The sequence below is a fragment of the Amphiprion ocellaris genome, chromosome 20 (assembly GCF_022539595.1).
Source record: "Amphiprion ocellaris isolate individual 3 ecotype Okinawa chromosome 20, ASM2253959v1, whole genome shotgun sequence".
In the NCBI taxonomy this organism is placed as follows: Eukaryota; Metazoa; Chordata; class Actinopteri; family Pomacentridae; genus Amphiprion; species Amphiprion ocellaris.
The window spans coordinates 30,401,743-30,426,948 of NC_072785.1; the positions used below are offsets into that span (position 1 = coordinate 30,401,743).

The window sequence follows — 25,206 nt, forward strand, 5'->3', positions numbered from 1 at the left end:
GATACCACTGAGTTCATCAATATGATTTCCTCAGTTAGCAGTTAGACAGCAGGGAGGTGCACTTGTTTTATGAACGTTAACAGGTGGACAGCAAACACACCTGTAACTCCATCTCACTAAACAGTAAGAGGCTCCACCTGGTGGCACAACCAGGCACTACAGCTAATCTGCAATACCTTTTCTGACATGCATGACCTTGGACTGGCAAGAAGATAGCATCAATTGACCTTAAGCTAAAACGGTAAAAAACAGCAAGTACTGAAATTCTCAAGCATCACTTTGCCTTAAATGTCAACACATAAGATCTCCAGCAGTAGCGTTCCTCATGAAGACTTTCCATATGGATAAAACATGTTACATCAGCAGTACCGGAGTGTAGCTTCACTCCAGAACAACCAGAACCAGCAGCAGATTCAGATGGTTCCATAAGAACCCTGCCATCTCAGCCCAGTTAAACCCAGCAGGACATCTCGTACTTACATCCGACCATCATCATGGCCACGGAGAAGATCTTCTCTCCATCGGTGCTCGGGGCGATGTTCCCGAAGCCGATGGTAGTCAAGCTGGTCATGGTGAAGTACAGTGAGGTGATGTACAGGGAGTCTTTACCGGGTCCACCCTCCCACTGGCCAGAGCCGCTGGCGTTGTACCGGTACGGCGACCCGATGCTGATGGCCAGCTGGTACAGCCAACTGTCCATCTTGATGGTGTTGGTGGCCTCATCGATCACCTCGTAGTCTCCGATGCTGTACCTGATGGGGAGGAAACCAAGCGTGTTTACCAGAACCTTCAGGAACCTACAAGAGAAGTTCAGCTGATTTGTAATGAAACTCCAAGGATCTCCACAATCTGGATGATTGAAAATCTACAGGCAAACCGAACCAGGAACTAATGAATCTGACTTAAACATGAAGAGCCAACTGAAGAAACCTTAGATCAGCTTTTCATTCCACACTTCCTGTTTGATTCACCAGAAACTAAACACTTTCCATTGCTGTCTCATTACTAGATATTCAGCGTGTATTGGCCTCCTTCAGCTTTTTTATCACAATAACCCAACAAACCCAATGAATCACGGATCCATGGATACATTAATTAGGTTGGGATCCAATGAATCCTTGGGTTCTCATGTATATTTGGCAGGTTTCTAACATTAGCTCTAAGCTACTCATGTTAATCCCTATAACTGCTAATACTGAAGGGTTTTAGCCTTTATATTTACAACAGTATTCTGTAATTTATAACACTAGAGGGTCTTAACTATTATATTACATTAATTAGGTTGTTCTCCATAACTGACAATTGTATTATAATCATGTAAAGTAGTATTTAATAGATATTTGTAGGGTTTTAATCCCTCATATGTCAAATATCTAGCTAAAATCACACCTTAAATAACACTACAAGATCTAAACTCTAATATCTAAACTTGTTAGGTTTAATTCAGTTGTATTCTTTGTTCACTGGAAAGTACTTTGGTGCTATAGTTTGATTTATTTTGTGTCCATTTTGTTAAATTTTCTGAGCAAACCCCCCCAAAAATTGCATTTTTATTTTTGGTATCTCGGTAAATGCAGCTTCAATTAATGCAACTCCACCCCGTGTCCCTGAAAATGTATTCATAATCTATTAATTAGAGCTGTCAGGTGTTAAATGAATCTTAATTATTTAAGAAAAACAGTCCAAATTCCCGGATTTCAGCTTCTTAAATGTGAATATTTTCAGCTTCTTTCCTCCTCTATGACAGTAAAGTGAAAATATTTGGGTTGGGAACAAGGCGTTTATCATTTTGGGTTTTAGGAAACACATTGATATTTTTCAATATTTTCTTACAATTTATAGATTGAACAACTAATTGAGAAAATAATTGACAGATAAATCTACAACAATAGCAACAGAATGTTTCAATAATCAACATGTTACTGATAAAATCGAACTGTGATCCCAAATTAACAATTCATCATTGATGGTTTAACTTATCAGTAGCTCAAAAATTTGCCTCATAACACAATCTTAATGTTGTGAAAAGGAGAATATTAATACAAATCAAGATTTTTCCTCAAACTTAAACTGTGATTCAAAACAAGTCACAAAATACAAGAAAACTAAGTGGAACACTAAAAATAATCCAATATGGGACAAAAACTTCAGTCTTCTGGGTGAAAATGGAGTAACTTCTGTTGCTTTCACTCCTTAAATCTCTGTTAAATGTTGTTTTAATGTGCAAAAACTCCAACATTTATGTCCTTATTGAACTGCTTCACTTGATGCCATGGGAATGAGAGCAGGTGGCATAAATAAAATAAGATCCACCATTATGAAAACTACTCAGTGGAGGGAAAAAAACTCCTCCATTGAAACACAAAAAGTCGTAATCGATCCGTTATGGACACACAAACCGCTCAGCATAAACTCCTTTAAACGTCTGGATTTCATGGAATTCAAGTTTCCCTTCATTTGCTTACAAGAATATTCAACAGGCCTCTTCAGCAAACCTTAATTATGGTTATTAAAACCATTAATCATTAGCATAAGAACACAATGAGCAGCAGAAACAGCATCTGGAGCTCGTATTGTTCCTGTTTCAGCCCTGAAGGTAACCAACTGTTTGTATTGTTCACTTAAAAATAATTTTAAAATCTGGAGCTTCACAGTGTTTTCCAGCAGAAGTCCATCAGGAAACATCGCTGTTGAGTTTCATTTTTGTGTATGTTTGCAAATAAAGGATGATTTTTAGGAAGCAGGAAGGTGTTGGTTGCTGTAGGGTGCAAAAAATTTGCATTTCACTGGATATCGTACTGAAGAAACCGAGCTAAACTCGTAGTAAAGCAGAAGAGCAGCAGCAGCAGTTTGTACTGTCCAATATTTAGCATGAATAAAATATTAAAAATGAATCAGCAGGATGGCTTGGATGGAAAAAAAAACATATAAAAACAATAAAAACCAATAAGAACCAATAAAAATCAGTAAAAACTAATAAAAACCCATAAAAAAAATCAATAAAAACCAGTACACACCCCATTACAACCAATGAAGAAACAGTAAAAACCCATACAAACCTACAAAAAATGGCAAAAACCAAAAGAAATCATAAAAACCAATAAAAGGCATCAAAATCAATAAAAACCTGTAAAAAATTAAAAAAAAAACATTGAAAAAACAATAAGAACCAATTAAAAAAAAACATAAAAACCATATTAACTACCAAAACCCAATAAAAACCCATAAAAAAAAACAATAAAAATCAGTAGGAACCCATAAAAAAAAACCTGGAAAAACCCACTAAAAGCCAACAAAGACCAGTAAAAACCAATAAAGAAAACCAATAAAAACCAATAGAAATCCATAAAAACCAGGATGAATCCTTACAAAAAAAAAACAAAAACCCATAAAAACCAGAATGAACCCATAAAACCCCAACGTACCAGATGCAGGCGAGCCAGTGGGCCACCAGTCCGAACACACAGACCAGGAGAACCAGAACGGCGGCTCCATATTCCAGGTAATGATCCAGTTTTCTGGCGACTCGGCCGAGACGAAGCAGCCGAACCACCTTCAGGGAGCTGAACAGGCTGCTGATGCCCTGAGGAGGGGCAACAAGAAGTTTTTGTTATTGTAGACATATTCTGAGTTTTAAGCATATTTTGAGTCATTTTGGTCACATTGTTTCATTTTTGACCATTTCTTAAGTCATTTTGAACACAACTCATTTATTTTGGAGAAGATTTTGGACAAAATGTTGTGAGATTTGAGTCATTTTGAAGGAATCTGGAAAATTGTAATTTTAAATATATTTTGAGTCATTTTGTCCTCACATTTTTGTCATTTTTGACCATTTTCTAAAGTCATTTTGAACATATTTTCAGTCACATTGCAGAAGATTTTGGACAAAATGCTGTCACTTACAACAGAATCAATAGATTCAAGTAATTTTGAAGACATTTGGAGTCATTTTGGACCTATATTTGTTATAGTGGACACATTCTGAGTCATTTTAAATGTATTTTCAGTCATTGTTGTCACATTTTTGACCATTTTAAGTCATTTTGTACACATTTTTATTAACTTTGGAGAAGATTTTGGACAAAATGTTGTAATTTAAGACAGATTTGAGTCATTTTGAATATTTTTTGTTATTTTGGACAAATTCTGAGTAATTTTAAATGTATTTTTAATCATTTTGAAAACAAAATTTCAGTGGTCTTGAACACGTTTTAAGTAATTTGGGCAAAGCTTTGTAATTTGAGAATATAATAGAAATCTCTTGGGTTATTACAGTCCAATTACTGCAAACAGTTAATTTTTGGCTTTTTTTTGAAACAAACAAGACTCGTAGAATAAAGTGTTTTTGAATAAATATCACATTTCTAAGCTTAGACTTGGTGAAGTTTTCCAAAAGAATGGCAGATAACTTGCTGAAAGATTGTCAGAATGTTCCAAATCAATCTTTTTTTTCTCTTTTTACAGTTTGTGTCTGTGATAAATGGTGTCATTTTGGTAATTTTCTAAAGATGAGATGTTTTTCAAACCTGCACCGTGATGCAGAATCTGTCAGAAGATTATCTGTTGCATCCCAGTGAACACAAAACCCACATTAATATAAAGTTCTGCACATTTAACGTGCAAGGAATTAAAATTAACTTTTCATTTCAGTAACAGACCATAAATAGACGATTATCATGGAAATTAATTACAATCTGAGAGCTTAGAAATGAGTTTGTTTTCACAGTTTAGTTGACTTTAAACCAGAAAAGTCAAGTTTTTTTGCAGAAATGTTCTGAAATTCTTTATATTTTTGGTAGTTTTATCTGAGTTAAAACACAAATTTAATCAAATCGGCCTCCAAAGTCCTGAAATCGTCCCTCGTAAGGAAGGTTCTACATCCACAGATGGTGTTTCTCTGCTCTCGTATCACCTTTTTCCATTCATGTGCATGGATTTTGAGACTAATTAAACACCACAGACTTCTTTTTATGGTTTTTGGATGAGATCCTGACTTTTTAAGAACTGAAGAGCCGTTTTTAAAAGTCTCTCGAGATCCTTTTCATTCAAACAGGAATATTTTGAGCCGTTGCTGAAGTAAAATGCAAATTAAAAGCTAATACTTTTGCATCTATGATTGCTAGACGACTAATTCCACACATCAAGAACTACAAACTGGAAAAAAAACACCTTAAAAGATCCGATTCTCTGCTGCTGGGATCAGATCTGGAGCAGGTGGTTTTAAAAATAACTTAAATGTAATAAAAACAGGCTCAGTAATCTGTCAGCAGAGGGGTTTTTTGTTGGTGCTGCAGCAATTAAAAGTTTTTATCAAGTTAGTTGAAGACATTTGATACAGAAGCATAAAAAATTACAATAAAAAGAAGACAAAAGCAAACAGCAGTGAGCTTATTCTGTTGTTTTCTGTACAACCTGTAAACTAATATTTCCCTTGATACGATGTTTTATCTCCGGAATAAAAACTACAAACACAGAAAATAGGGAGCATGTAAAGAGTTTCTCATATAAGTTTAATATTTTAAAACTTTCTGGTGTTATTTTATAAAGAGACATTCAGATGTTGTCGAACTGCTTTTATATTCGGAGCCATGTTCCAGCATCCATCAACATTATTTCTACGTGTCGTTGAGAAATTATTTGTTTTGCAGCTCAGAGGGAAACAAAAATATGTTTTATTTGCCTCTATAATCCCGTCGTTATCTTCCGAAACACAATCAGCTTCAGCTACTAAAGACATAAACCAGCCTGAAAGTCTGAATAGAGACATGAAACAAGGAATAAACACAGAAATAATTCAGTTTTTAAATTGGAAAGAAGCTAAAAAAGGAACCTTTAATAAGAGAATAATGCAGTAAAATGTAACAGATTCCATCTGATCAGCATCAAAAACAACTAAAGTGCATTTATTTGTGATTTACTGAAGATAAATGTTAAATGTTTATTTTATCCCTTTGCTGATATTCCTGTTCAGCCAAACAATCATATATTGGACTTTTGCAGGACTTGTCACCATGGCAACCCAGAAAATGGAGGATAACCCTTAAATATATCATAAAAAAGTTGGATTTTAACCCAAACCAGGAGAGTTTTCCTCAACAGAAACAAATAGTGATCGACAAATACGTGAAGGCGCTTGTTCCAAAAGAAATAACAGTTCTTGCAGAAGGTAAATGAGAGTGCAGTTAAGTTGTGTACACTGTTAAAAATGAATAAATTAATACAATTGTGGGGGGAAAAAGTGTCAGTAAGGGTGCCATAAAAATACGTTGAAGAACAACAGAATACTGTAACCTTAACGAACTAAACTCCAGTGAAAATAATGGCAAATATTTGTCAAATAATGATATTTATAGCTGATTTAAATACAATAACACTGAGTACTTAAATCTACATATTGTAAAAGAATGATGGACTACATATAAAAATACAGACTTTTGAGGTGGACTTATGCTAGCGTTTTTGTTGGTTAGCTATTCATTATTATATATATTCTAAGTTTATTTTAGTCCTTCACATCTATTCAAAAGCAGCTGATGTCTTTATAATAATGATATTTTTGCATATTTAAATACAGCTAAAAACAATAAGATTCTGAAAAAGTGTATTTATTAGGTGAAAAAGAATTTTGCCAAAAAAAATTTTTTGGCATGTTCAATTTACAGCCAACAAAATATCTAGAGAAATTACATAAAACAGTATTTATTAATATTGTTTTATGTTATTTCACTAGATTATTTTTTTGTAATTTACCAAAACAAGGAAAATCTGGACAAAAAAAACATTGTTTAAATAATGATTTATTATTTTTGAATCCTTAATATACATAATATTTCTTGAAAATCTAATAATAGTGATACTAATTCTGAATCGTGTTCTTGGTCAATAAATGACAACATTATCAATTAACTGATAACACAAATTGAGCGCAGTCCTCTGCCGGTGTTACTGTTGTCAACGTACACATAAATTGGGAACTGACTTTGGTTGGAGGTCATTAACTGTCACATAAATCTTTGTCCTGGTGCCCCTTTGTCACTCAGGTGTTAGACAGTGCTGAGATTTCTCTTTTAGTCAACAGATGCATTATTTTGGCTGTGAAAGTAGCTCTAAAACACATACTGCTTATAGTAAATCTCAGTTTGTCTTAAACACATTATCTCTGGTTGGAAGTCATTAACCACCACAGAAGTCTTTGTCATGGTGCTCGTTTGTCACTTAGGTGTCAGACATTGCTGAGATTTCTGTTTTAGTCAACAGATACATAATATTCGCTGCAAAAGTGTCTCTATTACATATATTACAGGGATATAGGAATACTATACCATTCAAACGCATTATCTCTGGTTGGAGATCATTAATTGCCATAGAAGTCTTTGTCATGGTGCCCTTTTGAGACTCACTGCTGAGTTTTCTGTTTTAGAGGCATTATTTTGGCTGTAAAAGTGGCTTTAATACATATATTACAGGGATATAATCAATCTCAGTTTGTCTTCAACACATTACCTCTGGTCTGAGGTCATTAAACTTCCCAGAAGTCTTTGCCATGGTGCCCCTTTACAAGCTAAACTCCCACAATATTCTCTGCTCACCAACATGAACTTCCTTTAGTCTGAGTGACGCCTCCTCTGGTCTCTAGAGTATAAACCAGTAGGTAATTTTTATAGCTTTTATTGTACTTTATCAAGGAAAACAGCATCGGATTGGGACTCTGTATCATCAGATGCTCAATATTAAACCACTCAGATGGGAAGCTAAGTGGTTTTTTTGCGCTATAATAGTCACATACATTATGTGATGTGATCAAAGGTTGAGAATAAAAAGCATCTGCCTCACTGGAGTTTAAATAATGATGCCAAAGTGTTCAAGTGATCCAACACCAGAAATAACACGACTAGCTGCAGGTTTTGTGTTTCTTTGTGAGTGTTATTGTGAGAACTTCGCCTGAATCCATGTTCTGCCTTCAGTTTTCTCTCGTTAACACGCCACACTGATGTGTTGTTGTGTACAGTAACACCACGGAAAGAGTCGTAGCGCTGTCGTCCCATTCACACTCACTGACGTGTAAAATATGCTGTTGATGCTTCAGGCTTTCTGCTCGCTGTTTTATCCACTGTCAGCAGCAGTAATAGTAAATGTGCTGAACCCAGACCCAGAGATACCAGCGTGTTAGTCAGAACACTGAACATAATTTAGGCAATGCTGTCTCCACAAAATGGCATTCGTTGTGGTTCCTAAAGTAGAGTCCACCACCAGAAAACAGGCCCGTTTTTGGTTTAAAATGGAAAAATTATACCAAACTAGAGAACCACCTAGCTACACTTGATTGTTAAAGTTATTGGACATTGGGAACATGGAAAAATTGGCCCTTTTCTAGTTGTTTTCATTGTCAGATAAGCTAGAAAATAGGGCAGTTTGCTCCAGTTTTTAAATTTTTTTGGTGTTGGGTTAACACGGAAAGCAAAAAAAAATAAAAAAATTGGTCACTTGGGCGTTGTTGGTTAAAAATGAAAAAAAACAAAAATGGGCTTTTAATAGTTATATAAAGAGGAAACAGATTCTACTTTGGTACCCAGAAAAAAATTTTGCTATCCAACTAAAATGCATTATCCTTTACGTTTTGAAAGAATCAATTTTGTTCTGAAACAAGTAGTTTTTTGCTGTTGATTATCAAGTATTTTGAGTCCGTTGAAGCTTAAAGTCTTGAGGAGATGATCTGTTTCTTTACTTCGCCACACTTCTTGTTTCTGTAGATTTTCTTCAGCTCTGACAAACCAACTACGGCTGATTCATGTAAAATGCATCACTGCAGGATTGTCACCTCAGAGACCAGATCTAAAACGCTGGGATGCTGCTGTGAAATATAAAGAAATTTAGCTGGAGCTGGAATAAAAAAGTTTGCTAGCATATTTTACCACAGTTCAATACTTCAGTGCATCATAGAGCTGCTCAGAAAGGACAACATGAAATGAAAACAGAAAACAGACTGGATTTATTCACTTTGTTTGAAGCAGCAAAGAAGTTGGTGAATAGTCATTGGGTTGAGTTATTCTGATAATTAAACCTTGTTTCTACCATCTTCTCTGACCAGAATCAGCTGAGAACTCCAGTGTTTCTGTTCAACTGCCTCCGGAACCTCAAGGCGTTGATCCATTTTAACACAATTAACAAAGCCGAGCGTTTCAGAGCAGCAGGACTCGACTCGGTTCGACCTCCGGCTAAATATTTACCAACAGCACAAAGATAATCGCTTCTCATCATGAGGCAAAGACATAAAACAGCAGAAGAAGCCAACAGGGTTGTCAAATGATGCTGCGGAATAAAGACGCTGAGCTCTGTCTTCACCTCAATGGAACCAGAACAACATCAACCTGTCACGTCAAACTGGATGTTAGCATCTAAAAGCTGTAATTTAATGGATAATGTCTGTAGAAATTAATGAGAAAATGTCAAGAATCCAATTCTAAGAACCAATCTGCAGTCAGACAGACCATGAAAAAGGACGAACAGCATCACAAGGAATACCTGTTTAAAGAGTCTCTAGAAGCCTTGAGGTGACAGAAAATGTTCAGAATGACTAAAAATTGTTGAAAAGTACATGAATCGTCTCTGAAATTACCCCAAGATTTGTTAGAAACGACAATATTTGAGTAATTTTGGACATAGTTGAGTCTAATTGTGTTCTCTTTACATCATCTGTAGAAAGAGGTTTCACCATGCTGAATGTATCTTCAACCACTTTCTCCTCTGTTCACCGTTTCTGATGCTGCATTTATTTATCGATCCAGTAGCTTTGATTTTTCTGTCCGAAATTGACAAAAATAACTTGAAACTGGCCCAAATTTACACAAAAGTGGTCCAAAGTAACAAAATATGTCCAAAATGACTGAAAATTTTTGAAAATTACTAAAAATGTCTTTAAAATTATCCAAAATGTCTCGAATTTAAGCTCAGATTTGACACAGATGTGAAACACCAGTTGAATAGTTCATAGAGAGTTGAAAACCTGTTTGTTTTTACAATTTCAAGTTGATATTTATTTAATTTAGGTGATTTTGTGGAATTCAGAGGTTGAAGTTTGACCCTTTTTGAGCATTTTGGGAATGAATTTACTATAAAAACCAGGACCGTTGGACTAAACCTGCAACTGGTAAATGCTTTTATTATTAAACTGCTTCATTAATTCAAAGTATGAGTGCAAACATACACATACACGCAACATCTTCAAGGATATTTTCCGTTTGTGCTTTTGAAAAATGTCCATGGAGCCACAAGCTTCATCAAAACCTTTAATATCCGTGAACTTAAGTGAATTTCCGTTGTTTCTGTGCACGTTTCTGGAGAATCAAACTGTGAACTAGCAGATGAAAATATGAGAAATCAATCCCTGCAGTGTGGGCTGTAATAGAATATGAGTATCGTCTTTAATTACTGTATTGATTAGTTTATTTGCAGAAGAAAATGAAGCAGCAGAAACAAAAGAATGAAAACAAATTCTGCTGATGAGATTAAAAAAGAGAAAACCTGGAGACCGATGGAAGAGATCTCAAGTTAAATTAGCTTCAAAAGCAGACAGAAAAGTCTCTAAATTCCCAAAACAAGCTCCCATGGGATGAAAAAACAAGAAAAGAGCAGCATAAGTCCATATTTCTATCACTTTTCTCCAAACTTCAGCTCTGTACTCAGCATTTACAACCATTGTAGTGGTAAAAACTTGTTTTATTAGTTTTTATCTCCTTAAATATTCCCAGTTGTGTTCCTGTTTATCCTGTTGACCTTTTTTTAAATCTTCGATTTCACTCAGAGAGTAAAACAGTCGATCCTCTAAATGATAAACTGACTAATTACTAATGACTCGGCAGCTTTCTGTGGGTTTTTAGGGATTTTTTATTCAGACTTCTGCCGGTACGGATATTAAAACAATGTATTTTATGTCGTATTAAAAGTCTTAGTCAAGTCGCTGCAGTTTATTAATGTTGTTTTTTTTCTGAGGAGAGAGGATTTAATTAATTTCGTTCGTTTCCGGCTTCGTCTCTGATCTTAGTTTTCATTTGAAGCGACGTTCTACTTTTTCAAATGCTGTAAAAGTTTCAGAAACTTTCAGATGCTGCAGCGTCATCTTCTCCTCTGATGTTTCATAGTTTGGCTGGTTTGTCAGGGCCGTTAATCTAAAATATGTCAGATATTTAGGAGTTTAAATCAGAAAACCTGCCGCCAGGATTTAAGGATGTAATCTAGAAAATAAAACTCCAAAATGAGACCATTTATCAGCCAGAAACTGAAGGAATAATCAGATTTTTAACAATCTGTGACAGAAAAATCACCAAATCTAAGCTTAAAATCAATTTTATTGTACGTTTTGCTCAAAAATTAGCCATAAATGAAACCATTTGCTCCAGATTCTGTTAAAAACAAAACAGTCTGAGCTTCGTAGCACAACTAAGAAACCCAAGAACAACTTAGTTGAGACGTTACAAGAAATGCGAACTCTTTAGGTTGAACTGTAGGCAGTGTTAAAACAGAGAGACAGAGGAAAATCAAAGCTACTGGATCAATAAATAACTGCAGCATGGCTCAGAAACCGTGAACAGAGGAGGTAGTTGTTGGAGATACATTAAGCATGGTGAAACATCTTTCTACAGATGATGAGTAGAGACTCAAAATTGTCAAAAATGATTCAAATACTGCATTTTTTAACAATGTTTTGGTCATTTTGAACAAGTTTCAGGTAATTTTGAACAGTTTTCCAGTGATTCTGTCCATCGCTTTGGACCAATTTGGAGCCAATTTGGATATTTTTATGTTGCTTTGGGAGAGACTGAAAGGAAAATCAAAGCTACTGGATGAATAAAAATAAATGCAGCATGGCTCAGAAGCGGTGAACAGAGGAGCACGTTGTTGGAAGATACATCCAGCATGGTGAAACATCTTTCGACAGTTGTCAGAAAAAGTCTGACAGAATTTATTTCCTCTAACAGGAGCAAAAACCAAAAATATTTAGTCCAGTTAATTAAGATAATCACTTTACAGCGATATAAAACAGAGAAAAACTGCACATTCACTGTTTGCAGGCTAATTTTAGTGTGTTTGAAGCTGTAAATTGGCCTAAGAAGCTAACTTTCCCCATTAAACTGCTCAGAGTTCAGCTGGGTAAACCTGGATCTGCTTCTTCAGAACCATCTAATCTGACGTTTCTTTGTTCTTCGACCCGACCAGGTTGGGTTTCCACCTCGTCTTTTCTTTCTGCTCTTTGAAGCTCCGATCCGGGAGGCTCTTCCCGCCTCTGCAGCTTCAAAGGCCTCCGCTGGGACTCGGACGTTTCCCTGCTCGTATGTAAATCCTCCAAACGAAGTCACCACCGGACGGAGAGGCTCGGATGAAAAGAACTCGAGAGCAAAACGACGCATGAAAAACCAAAACTCAGTGGACATAGTTTCCTCTCTGTTCGTTTCAAAGCACCGTGTGTTCGCAGGGGTCAACCTGGCGTCATTAAACATTCAAAACCCTTTAAATTTTCAATCTGCACGAGTGGAAAGCAGCAGAAGACGACAATTCCAGGACAAATTCCAAACGGGAAACAGATATTTCGCCATATTTCACTCAGTAACGAGAGAAAACGCTGCGTTTTTCTGGCTCAGTTTCTGCTGCTGTCATGTAAACACCAGATCCTCAGCAGCCGCGACTTGTTTACGCTGCTGTACTTTCATTTTGCTAAGTGGCTGATAGCAAAGCTGTCACAGTTTCACTCCTGCTGTAATGAAACCGAGAGGCTGAGTCAGGGATTCAACATCTCTACAACACAGTATTCATCCTCCTCCACAGCATATATACATATATTGTTCAACAGGAATGAGAGACTGATGTATATTTGAAGCCGTACAGTTCCTGACAGTGCACCCACAGCCAAAAAATAACAATCCACATTTCAGCTCTTGAAACAGTCCATTTTCTCTAAAAATAGCACTGCAGTGTTGGTTGAAGTGACTAAAAACTCCACGTGAGGCTGTTTTAGGATCAAAAGTTAGAAGAAACCTTCAAATATTGATATGAAACACATGAGGAACTCAAAAATATGCAACAACAAACACAAAATACTGCCATATTAGCATTGTCTAAAGGCTAAAACATTGTACTGTGTTGAGTTTTGAGAGTAAAAGTAATGTTAGAGGGTAAATGTAGTGTTAAAATGTAAATGTAGCATTAGAGGGTAAATGTAGTGTTAGAGCTGCTGCTTCCTTTTACTGTTTAATACTGCAGAGGCGAGAGGAAGCGTCACTCAGACTACAGTTCATGTTGGCAAGCAGAGAGTATTGTGGGAGTTTAGATAGCAACGGGGCACCATGACAAAGACTTATGTGGTGCTTTAAGAAATTATTCTATTTGGCATCCCAAAAGTCCTGCTCCAGTTTGCATGTGACGGCGGACGTAAACAAAGATTCGGGTTGAGGTCAAAGCTGTTATCAATCTTCAAAGACATCCGTACTTTCAACCAAGTAGTGTTCAACCTACATAATCCTTCACTCCGTGTTCATAGATAGCCACACAAACCATGAATCCGCCTTAAGACTTCTGTGGTGTTTAATGACCTCTGATTATCGATTAATGAATTGGAATCAGAATGATTCGAAATTTGCATCCCCAAAAGTCCTGCTTTAATTCATGCTCTCCCTTCACACCTGTAACTGTCTCTCATAGTTATTATATTACAACACCATCTGTGTGATGATGGATTTAAACAAAGATTCAGGTTGAGGCTAAAGCTGTTATCAATCTTTGAGATCAGATTGAAGACATCCTTAATTTTAACCAAGTGGTATTCGACCTACACAAAGTTATTACTGAGGGGTTATCATGCTGTTGGCATCTTTGTCGCTTGATCTCCCGTAATCCTTCACTGTGTGCATAGCTAGCTACACAAACCATGAATCCACCTTCAAGCACCTAAAGTGTTTCATATTTTACAAGCCGAGAAGATTGTAGGGGTTTAGCCAGCAATGGGCACCATGACAAAGACTTCTGTGGTGGTTAATGACCTTCAATTATTGATTAAGGAATTTATTCTAAATTGGCGTCTCAAAAGTCCTGCTACAATTTGTGCTCTTCCTTTATGACATCCATGTGATGGCGGACGTAAACAGAGTTGGGCTGAGGTTAAAGCTGTTATCATTCTTTGAGATCAGATTGAAGACATCCCTACTTTCAACCAAGCAGTGTTCAATCTACATGAATCTGCCTTAAAGCACAGAAGATTGTGAGGGTTTAGCGAGCAATGGGCACCATGACAAAGACTTCCATGACGCTTAATGACCTCCAGACAGAGCTAGATAAACTGGGATTGACTGGGACAGTTGTGCTATTAGTCAGTTGATTGTTTCTTGATAATGACGCCAATTATTGTTTTAGAAAATAATCAAAATCAGCATCCTGCTAAACCCTGTGTTTTCCATTTACGACATCTCTGTGAGAGCGTACAACTATTTTCCTTCTGTCTCAACAGTTTCTCTACAGAACTTCCCCTCCTCTCTCAGCTTTAACACCCTCAGCCTCCCTGAAGCTCTGTCAGCTTGCAGCAGCAGGTCAGACTGGATCAGAGCTCCATCGGCTGCTGGTGGCTTCAGGCCTTCAGAGTGGATCCTCCAGTCGACACCTCGACATCCAGAAACGCTGCTGCAGCCTGAAGCTCCGTCAGCTGCTCAGAGAGTCAGAGTTTGTGTTGTTGTTTTCCAGCTGCAGAGTTCATCTCTTGTGTTGCTGCCGACCTCAGAGTGTCTCGATGTCGTTACTATTTTAACACGTCCAGGACCTCGACTCTCCAAAAGGTCAGCAGCAATAGAAAAGTTCTCACACCTCCGAGGAAAAACGTGGGGGGATTTTTGTGCTTCTTCTTGCACTTTTCCAACAACTTACTCTTCGACTTAACACCCGAGATTAAGAAAAACAGGCTGAAAACAAACAAATTAATGCCCAACCTTCTCCTTCTGAGACATTTTAAAGCTGGGAGGTCATTTCAGTCCTTTAAGGCTTCAAGTTTGTACACTTTACTGCAAAACAAAAGATCCATGAAAACAATAATGAAAGTACTGTAGAAAGATGTTTCACCATGCTAAATGTATCTCCAACAACTTGTTCCTCTGTTCACTGTTTCTGAGTCATGCTGCATTTATTTATTGATCCATTCTAAAGTTGTACAAAATAATTTGAAACTTGTCTAAAATCATTTGAAATGTCTCCTGAGGAACAACCAAAAAAATTAAAAATCCAAATTGACTGAAAAACTGTCTGAAAACATTTGAAAACTGTCTGAAATTACTGTAAATTAGTTTAACATGAGTTGAACTGTCTTTAAAAGGAAATTTTGGATAATTTTTTTGCCCAGCATTCAGACTGTATTCTTGTAATATTGTCCAAATTGACTTGAAACTTGTCTAAACTAAGTTAAGATTTGTCCAAAATAACTCAAACTGCCCAAAATTACTTTAAATTTGTCCAAAAATTATCAGAAATTAGTTTAAAATTACCAAATTCTAAATATTGTTGCCTATTTTGGGCAATTTTGAGTCCTACATGTGTTGCAAACTTTTCCTCTCTACTCTGCTCATCATCAGTAGAAAGATGTTTCACCATGCTGAACGAATCTTCGAACAACTTGTTCCTCTGTTCACTGTTTCTGAGCCATGCTGCATTTATTTATTGATCCAGTAGGTTTCATTTTCTTCTCAGTCTCTCCCAAAGTCACAAAAAATTACCCAAATTGAGTCAAAATTGGTCAAAAATGACTGAAAAACTGTTGAAAATTACTTGGAATGTGTTCAAAATGACCCCAAAATTGGTACAAAATGACGATATTTGACTCCAGTTTTGAGTTTTTGTACATCACCAGTAGAAAGATGTTTCTCCATGCTGAATGTGTCTTCCAACAACTTGCTCCTCTGTTCACAGTTTCTGAGTCATGCTGCATATATTTTATTGATCCAGTAGGATTGATTTTCATCTAAGTCCGAAACGGTTAAATATAACTCGAAATTTGCCCAAATTTACACAAAGTGGTGTCATTTTGGTGGTTTTTTAAAGTCAGATTCCTTCTAAACATGCCAATTCTGGGGGTTCAAGGGGTTAAAAGGCCAAACAACAACAACAACTTGTGTAAACTCCTGTTCCCTCACAGATCCAGAGTTCCCCTCCAGGACTGTAGATGTGTTTTAAGGTTCGTCCATCAGGAATATTCTTGTGTTTTTGTTTTACACCAGTTGGCAGCAGCTCGGTGTCGGCAGTTTCTCCAATCCCGCATTAAAATACGACTAAAAATACTCACTGTCTGTTTCAGCCCAGAAATCCAGCCCATAATAACCTGCTGCTTCCTTAAGACGCCCACTCGCTGTCCTCGGCTGCCGTCAGGCCTTTTCTTCTGCCGGCAAATACGGCAACAAAAATGTCAATTTAGCAAAGAGGGGAAGTGAGACGGTCTTCAGTGGCTGGAAATTTACGTGACATTGATTTCCTCCCTGAAGAAAAACTCCTCATCCGTACAATCTGTGACCGAGAACCACCTGGACCGACACCAGATGCAGCAGAAAAAAGACAAAACGCCTCCAGAAAGCTGCCTTCAAACAGACTCAGAGACTTACGAGTTTAATATTAGCCTTGAATTAAACCCAAACATCCCTGTGGAGAGACTTTATTATCTCTGAAGTCTTTGTTTATTCGCTCAATAATGTTTTCTGCAACTTAAAACAAGTAAAACCTTATTTAACATTACACCAGAGCTGGTTTCTGATTCGCTGGAATCCATTCAAAGAGCACATTGGGAGACAGCAGTTCAACTACTATTATGATGCAGGTAACCATAGCAACAACGCTTTTATGTTATGCAAACCAACTGGAGAAACTAATTAAGGTGATTAGGTGGAAATATAACAAGAAACGAGTTGGTTGAAGCGCAATAACTGACATGTTTGGGTAAATTAAATGTTTAATTTGATGGAAAAATCAGCAATTTGCTTCACATTTATCTTAACTTATTATATTTTTGACACAAAACACAAAAACAATTAACCTTTGGAACTTCAAAACCTACCAGCAAGTTTGAAAAGCATGTTACCTGTCTTAAAATTTGCCAAAATTACATAATTTATCAGACCAAAAAACTGTGAAAACAAAAACAATTGACGGATTCTCAAATTTCTCACCGTCCTTGAACTACTCGTGGAAAATTACCCAAATCTGGGCTCAAAAGGTCTGAAAAATCACTTTATCCTACACGTATCATTTGAAAATATGCCAAAAATAAATCTGTGGATGTTCTCAGTCATCCAGGTCATGATAAGTCTCAAGCAAGCATAAGTTATGGCAACTGGACTAACCTCGTGTGAGTCGAAAACGGCCATCTTTGAACAGAGGAGGGGGCCTCAGACACCACTTGTCTCCCACTTACAACGCCGTTCTTAGAGCCCTCCCAAGGAGGTGCAGCCATCATTCCCACCTGCAGTCAGGTGACCCCCAACCACCCTCCTAGAGGGCTGGGAGGGGTAACGACCGCCCATCAAAGGCTAACAACTCACATTAACACCTAACGAGTCTATTGGTTTCGGGTCTTTGTCCACTTGTTTTTGCCACCACCCTCCTGGTGGATAAATATCTGGTACTCCCCACCAGGCTTTCAGGACTGAAGAAGCCTCTTGGATGAGAGGTGAAACGTTTTCGACTCACACGAGGTTAGTCCAGTTGCCATAACTTATGCTTGCTTGAGACATGCCAAAAATACAAAAAAAGAGAGAAAAAAATAAAACTATTTTGCGCTCATTGATGACTTTACTCAACAGTCACAAAAGTTTTCAGGTTGAACTGCAGGAAGTGTTTCCAGAAAAAGACTGAGAGGAAAATCAATAAATAAATACAGCATGGCTCAGAAACAGTGAACAGAGGAGCAAGTTGTTGGAGATACATTCAGCATGGTGAAACATCTTTCTACAGATAATGTACAGAGTGGAGAGAAAGTCTATAGAGGCTGGAAACATGGAAATAACCTCCATTTTTCCTTCTTTTTCTTTACCTGTGAAACTGGGAATGAGATACAAAACTGTCCAAAATTTGTCCAAGTTGTCGTTTTGGACAAGTTTTAAGAAATTCTGGACAGTTTTTGAGTTATTTTGGGTACCTCATGAGTAAATTTTTGGAAATTTATGCTACTTTACACACTTAAGTTTTAAAGGTATAACAGGTGAACTGTTTCTTTGAGTTTATGCAGAGAGGAGAACGGTCTCTCTCTTTAATAGATATTCAGTGTCTCATGCACTGACATTTGCCACTAATCAGTTTTACATGAACCAGTCTCTGAAACTTCAACGTAATTCAATCGGTACCTTTAAAAGTTCAACATCCAACCCTTAAACTTTCCTGTTATGACAACAAAAGACGCACAACAAAGAATAAAACAATAAAAACTCTCCAACACCAGACTAAATGAAGGGTTTATTCACAGTCTGTGAGTAGGCGACACATTTATGTCCAGAAGTGATTATGTTTTTGTGACTTTAAGCAGCACTCGGATCCGTTTGCAGCCAAATCAAAGCTGCGTATCGGAGTTTCAGTAAGTCGTCGGTCCAAATGTTAACAAGAATGAAAAGCCGAGGGAGGTGTGGAAACGAGACGCTGCCATGAAAAATTAATAGACGTTGAAAATTCCGCTGCTGGCAGCTTAAACTGTGGTTTTATAATTATTACTGGCACTCAGTCTCTCATGTGATTAAACCCCCGACTTGGCAAAAAGCAAACGCACATACGAGCTCAATAATGGATGATTGTGGACGAATAAACCCAAAAACTGAGCATTAGCAGACCAGCTAAACAGGGGTTTTCACAACAAGAAATACACTTTTCCTCTTTCTCGTTTTTCTTTCCATCGATCGCCGCTTCCACTCAGACTGAGGTTTAATTAATTTAGCAGGAAATCAAGTGGAAAATCAACTTTAATGGACTCGAGCCGTATTGATAGTAACTCGCAGATATCTGATAGAGGTAAGCAGCCATGAAAAGCACCTACAGAATCTCAAAAGAACAGATTCAGGATCAAAAAACTCTTTAAACACCCCAAAAACATCATTAACTTGATCTGTGGAAGCTTGTGAGGAAACACCAGAGTTTAAGTCTACAGGAGGAGAATTATTCTAACAGACCAGAAACTACATTCAAAAGGAGTTTTAGGCACCAGGAAAAATAAGAAATACATTAACATCATTATTCATGATCCTAATTTAGCTCCCACATGCTAACAAGCTAAATGCATCATGCCCTTATAACCATCAGCATATAGAGAGGAAATAAGAAGAAATAAATCCCAATTATGCTCTAATTCCACATCCATTATCTCAGCTAAGAAAAATCTATGCAAAATCAATTAGCATTTTAAGCTAATTGACTAAAAAAAACGCTGCAGTTGTGTTGCAAACCACAGGACAAACAGCAACACACACAATGACAAAGGTAACACGTTTAGCATGCTAATCTTTGCTAATTAGCCCCCAGCATTAGTTGTAAATAAAGATGTTTGAACTTTCTGTGACATCAATGCAAAATCAATTAATAATCAATTAGCTTTATAAGCTAATCAACTAAAAATGGCTGCAGTGGTTTTGCATACCACAACAAGACACACAGCAACAGTAGCTAAATCCATACAGTAACAGACACAATGACAAAGGTAACACATTTAGCATGCTAATATTCGCTAATTAGCACAAAGCATTAACTGCATAAAAAGATGCTTGAACAGCAACGGTAGCTAAAATTTAGCTAAATGCTAACATCCATATGGGAACACTCAATGACAAAGCTAAAAGGGTTAGCAAGTTTACTGTTGCTAATTAGCACAAAAGCCTTAACAGTGTATAAAGATGCTTGAATCCTCCGTGACATCAGCGCAGAATCAACCATTAATCATTTCGCTTTAAAAGCTAATCAACTAAAAAAAAACTGCAATAGTCGCTAAATTTATGGTAAATATTGACATTTAAACAGGAATACACAATGAAAAGGGTCAAACATTTACCTTGCTAACCTTTGCTAATTAGCACAAAGCATTATCTGTACATAAAAGATGTTCAAACTCTATCATCATTGCAAAATCAATCAATAATCAATTAGCTTTCTAAGCTATTTAACTCTAAATGGCAGCAAACAGCAACAGTAGCAGCTGTGTGAAAGTGTAGTTAGCTAAATGCTAACATCCATACAGAAACACATAATGAGAAAAGGCAACACATTTTGGATGCTAACCTTTGCCAACTAGCACATAGCATTAACTCCATAAAACATCTGCATGGGAACACATAGTGACAAAGGTAACACAATTAGCATGCTAACTTTTGATAATAAGCACACAGTTAGTAACTAAGGAGTCAAAACGTCAGACTAACATTGAAACCAAATGATTTCATCTATACGACAGTTTCCTGTAGTTTACAGGTCAGTAGATCATGTAATTGTAGGAGGAAAATCATGATTGTGAACGTAAACTTCTTATTCAACTCATCGCCCCCATTTTATTTAATTTACCAGAAACTTCTTGTTTCTGAGGAGACAAACAACAAATAATCCAAAATCTTTCCTCCTCTGTCTGTTCTGTCAAGCAACAAACTAAACCCTAAATCTATACGCCTTTTCTTCCAACACACAGTTTATTACCTTCACCACTCCTCCTGTTATTGACATTTAAACTCAGTAATTAGAGATATTTTCTCCCTTCTGTTGACCTTTAAACCTACAGAGTTGATTTTTTTATCCTTTATAAATGCGTCCGATCTGCTCAGAGGTCATTTAGACTTGCAGGTCCTCAGATCTGATCTCAAGGTTTTTACGTCTGAGTGGAATAAGTTGTTTTTTTTATCCATTTGAGTCATGCAGATGCAGATTACACGTCGTAAACGGGGTCAGAAACATTTAGCGTGACTCAGCTGCAAACTGAACCAATCAGCAAACTGTTGACATGACGACTCAGTGATTCATCAGCTGCAGGATAGAACTGGTAACAGGAGGATTAAATCTGCAGAATCATAAAGTTTAGTTCAGATTTAATTCGGCTGCTGTGTTTGGATGGTTAAGATTTTAAATGGTTCCATCACACCTGCATCTGTACACTGGAAAAATGCTAATATATACACTATAGTATAGGTAACAGAAGTAGCAATAAAGAAGCGCTACTACTGGAAGTAAAGGATTATGTAGTAGAAACATTATGATTAATAGAAATAGTACAAAAGTGTTGAAGTGTAAAGAGTGATGGTTTGGGATATTTGGATTCAATCTCAAAGTTTAGAATCAAAAGATGCGTCGACCAATCAAAATCTTTTTGAACTGTTGGGTATCGGTTAGATCCTAAGCCTAATCGTTTGTTCGCAGATGTTGGACTGTTTTAGTCAACAGAAGCCACAAAAGTAGCTCTCTTGAATACACTACTGCGATATAAAAACACCATCCTTATCATTCCCAGTTTGTCTTAAACACAAGTTCCCTGATCTGCGGTCATTAACTACCTCAGTAGTCTTTGTCATGGTGGCCATTGCTAGCTAGACTCCCACAATGCTCTCTGCTTGCCATACGTGAACTGCCTGTAGTCTGAGTGATGCCTCCTCTGGTCTCTAGAGTATTAAAAAAACATTAAAAAAACAACAACCACGTACTACAGTTGATCTACGATACTTGAAATGTTTTATCTCGGAAAATTTCACCAGAATCAGACTCAGTATTGGCGGATAGTAAATGCGTCATCATCATATGTCTCTTCAACTGAAAGTAAGGGGGTTAAATTCAGATTAAACTTATGTTCTTCTGGTTATTATGAACAACTGATCATTAAAAATGTAATATAATAAATATGGATACTGAACATTTTAGCTCGTCTTTATATGATGGTATAGGAAGTAGTCGATTCTACAGGTAAATTTGCAGTGATTCAAGAGGCTACCCCTGAGCAGCAGAGGTGGACTCCCCATCTGGAGCAGGAGGACCCAAAGCCACCACAAATCAAGGAGGAGCAGGAGGAACTGTGTAGCAGTCAGGATGGAGAACAGCTTCATCTGCTGGAGGAAGCCAATCTCAACTTCCCATTCCCTGCTCTCCCTGTGAAGACTGAAGAAGTCTAACAGCTGATAAAGACACTAAAGACGCCAGACTTACCTCGTCAACGTTCTCAAAGGCGTTGATGATGTCGTAGGGCAGGCAGGACAGCAGGTCGATGACAAACCAGGTCTTCAGGTAGTTCATCCGGATGAGCTTGGGGTCGGAGATCACCTCCCCGCCGGGACCCACGAAGGTGGTGTGGAAGTTGAGGACGATGTCGACGAGGAAGATGACGTCCACAACGCTGTCCAGCACCAGCCACACGATGTTGTTCTGCTTGGTCTTGAAGGAGACGTTGTAGGGCACCATGATGGCGGTGTAGAAGGTGAGGATGAGGATGACCCAGTCCCACGTGGTCTTGAAGGTGCAGTAGTGCAGGATGATGTGTGGCGGCGTCTTGGGCGCCTCCTGCTTGTACTGAGGGAGGATGTCAGAGTTGAGCTGCAGGACCTGGAGACGGGAAACGACAGCGACGTTAGCGAGTCTCTTCCAGGAGTTGATGAAAGCAGACTTTAATAGGAGGATATTAAAACGTACCAGTAAATGTACAATATGCAAATCAAGGAAAACAAATAACTTCAGCGGCTTTATTAGCAGACGTCTGAAATAAATCCGAGTTTACAGATCGACCTACTGCAGCTGCCAAGAAAGTACCATCGTTTAAATTAGTTCTTTAAATGTTCACTTTCATTTAGTCAGCTCAGTTTAAATGAACCTCTTGAACCTGATTCACTCCCTCAAGTCTACCTGCAGCTCATCTTACAGTTAAAGCTTTAAAAACTCACCTGAACAGACAAAAAAAGTTTTTTTAGCCCAACTCTGATGCTCAATTAGTGGTATTTTAGTGGTTTTTTTTACATTTTTTTTTATTGACGTTTCATTTCTTTTACTGTACTATTTAATGTTTTGTGAAGCACTTTGTAATAGGGGGATGATAGGGGGCGCTACTCTGTCGGAGCGACTCCTGACAAGACTCCAGTGTGTCAGTCTGTCAAAGAAGAAGTTCTGTCACCATTTGGGACAGACAATAAAGCCTATCTATCTATCTATCTATCTATCTATCTATCTATCTATCTATCTATCTATCTATCTATCTATCTATCTATCTATCTATCTATCTATCTATCTATCTCCAGTTATAGATAGAAACTATTATTTATTTTTGGGGTTTTTTGTTTCGCTTTCTGCAAATTTTTGTGAAGCGCTTCAACTCTGGTTGTTAAAGGTTCTATAGAAATAAAATGCACGATTATTATTGGTATTAGTGGTAGTATTTTACTGTGCCATTCCTTGTTTGCACTAGTTTTGTTTCACTTTCTATAAATTTCAGTGAAACATTTTGCAAACAGCCTTTTTAAATAAATCCAATTAAAATATCACGTTTTAACATAATAAAAACTGAATTTGTAGAATTTTGAGTTTGATATGTTTAGTTTATGTTTCACATTTCTTAACTTGAAACATGTTATATTTTAATCATAACCTGCAGTATTTGTGCACTTGCCCATGTCTATTTACTTTTTTTTTTTTAGTACATGCAGGTTATTCATACAACATATCGGCGTATTTAAATATTGCTTAGGATAGAAATATTTTCTTTAAATTTAATTAGAACATTTTTCAAAACAAATTAATACAAAGCAGCTCATAAAAAATAAAAATACACTAGAGTATATCAGAAGAAAAGAAAATTAACATTTCTAATGAATAAAATCTATTAATAATAAGCATAATAATAATATAAAATATAATCTAAAAATATACCAGAAAAAACAACTAGCATATTCTAACTTTCATTAAATCTGCCAAATTTTCACACATTCAAAAGCAATACAATTTTTTATGATAATAAAACTTAATTTTCTTTTTTTATCTCTCAGACTTCATTTTAAACACCAGTAAATTAAAATATAACACATCCTTTCTTTTTCTACTCCAAAAATAGTAGATGTTATTTTGTAATATTCAAATTTTGTAAATACGTAACCTTTTTTAAGATGTTACTGCATCAGAAAGTTTATGGATTTGCAATAATTCAGTGTAGATTTTATAAAAACAAACATTATTGAAGAGTTTCTAACTGCTTCCTTTAATATACCGTTTTCTAGCAGAAGGTTTATTTTACCAACTGCAGCAGAGAAATTAAATTAGTGAAATGGATGAAAGGTTTAAAGAAGTCAGCTGAAACTCTGCTTGATGTTTCTGTTTGTCAACTAATAATCATCTCCCGCTGTTCAGAAGTTTTCATCTGGTTTGTTTAAAGCCAAAAGAATCAAATCAGGAATAAATCTGGCTTCAAATGAGAAAAAGAGAAAAACTCAGATGTGAAGGTGACAACAAGAAAATAGAATTTATTTCCACATTAATGCAGCAGCAGCGGTTGATTTTATCTTCGGGACACAAAGATCAAATATTAACGTTAAACTCATTATTTATAAAAACTGATTATTCTGATTTTATTCTGTTTCTGCAAACAGCACATGAATACTGAATACTACTCAATAAAAACACCCAGAAATACACGACAGTCAGTTCTAGTGGTAATATTACCGTTTTAACAATCACTACTTATACAAGCAATATTCAGATCATGTTAGTACCACTGATACTGCAGGTACTACCACTTAAAGTACTCAATTTCTGCAAGTAACACGATGGAAAATATCATTGAGTACTATTCTACTATTGCTTTGACTTCAGCTGAGCATCCATTACTATGCTGTGGCCATTACTAGTACTACTACGACAGAATCTTTTACTCTTTGTACCACTACACCATTACTGCGATTATATCTAGTACAATTTGTCGGATTACTACCAGTACTTCTATATTTAACAGTTATTACTACCCTAGAATCTGTTACTTACACTATTTGTACCTCTACACTCATACTACCACTACTAGTCTTAGAAGGCAAATGTAGTGTTAGAAGGTGAATGTAGTGTTAGAAGGTAAATGTAGTGTTAGAAGGTAAATGTAGTGTTAGAAGGTAAATGCAGCATTAGAAGGTAAATGTAGTGTTAGAAGGTAAATGTAGTATTAGAGGGGTAAATGTAGTATAAGAAGGTAAATGTAGTATTAGAGGGTAAACA

General features: G+C 36.7%; 1 protein-coding gene across 2 annotated transcripts in view; it reads right to left on the reverse strand.

Annotated features, from left to right (window-relative positions):
* The window catches only part of kcnh5b (potassium voltage-gated channel, subfamily H (eag-related), member 5b), a 152,925-nt gene that overhangs the window by 96,547 nt on the left and 31,172 nt on the right, over positions 1-25,206 (reverse strand). For both annotated transcript variants that reach the window (XM_055006156.1, XM_055006157.1), the window contains exons 6-8: positions 22,171-22,563; positions 3,426-3,583; positions 481-752 (exon numbers count right to left, since the gene is read on the reverse strand). In XM_055006156.1, coding sequence (XP_054862131.1) covers positions 481-752; positions 3,426-3,583; positions 22,171-22,563 — 823 coding nt within the window. The remainder of the gene's footprint in view (positions 1-480; positions 753-3,425; positions 3,584-22,170; positions 22,564-25,206) is intronic.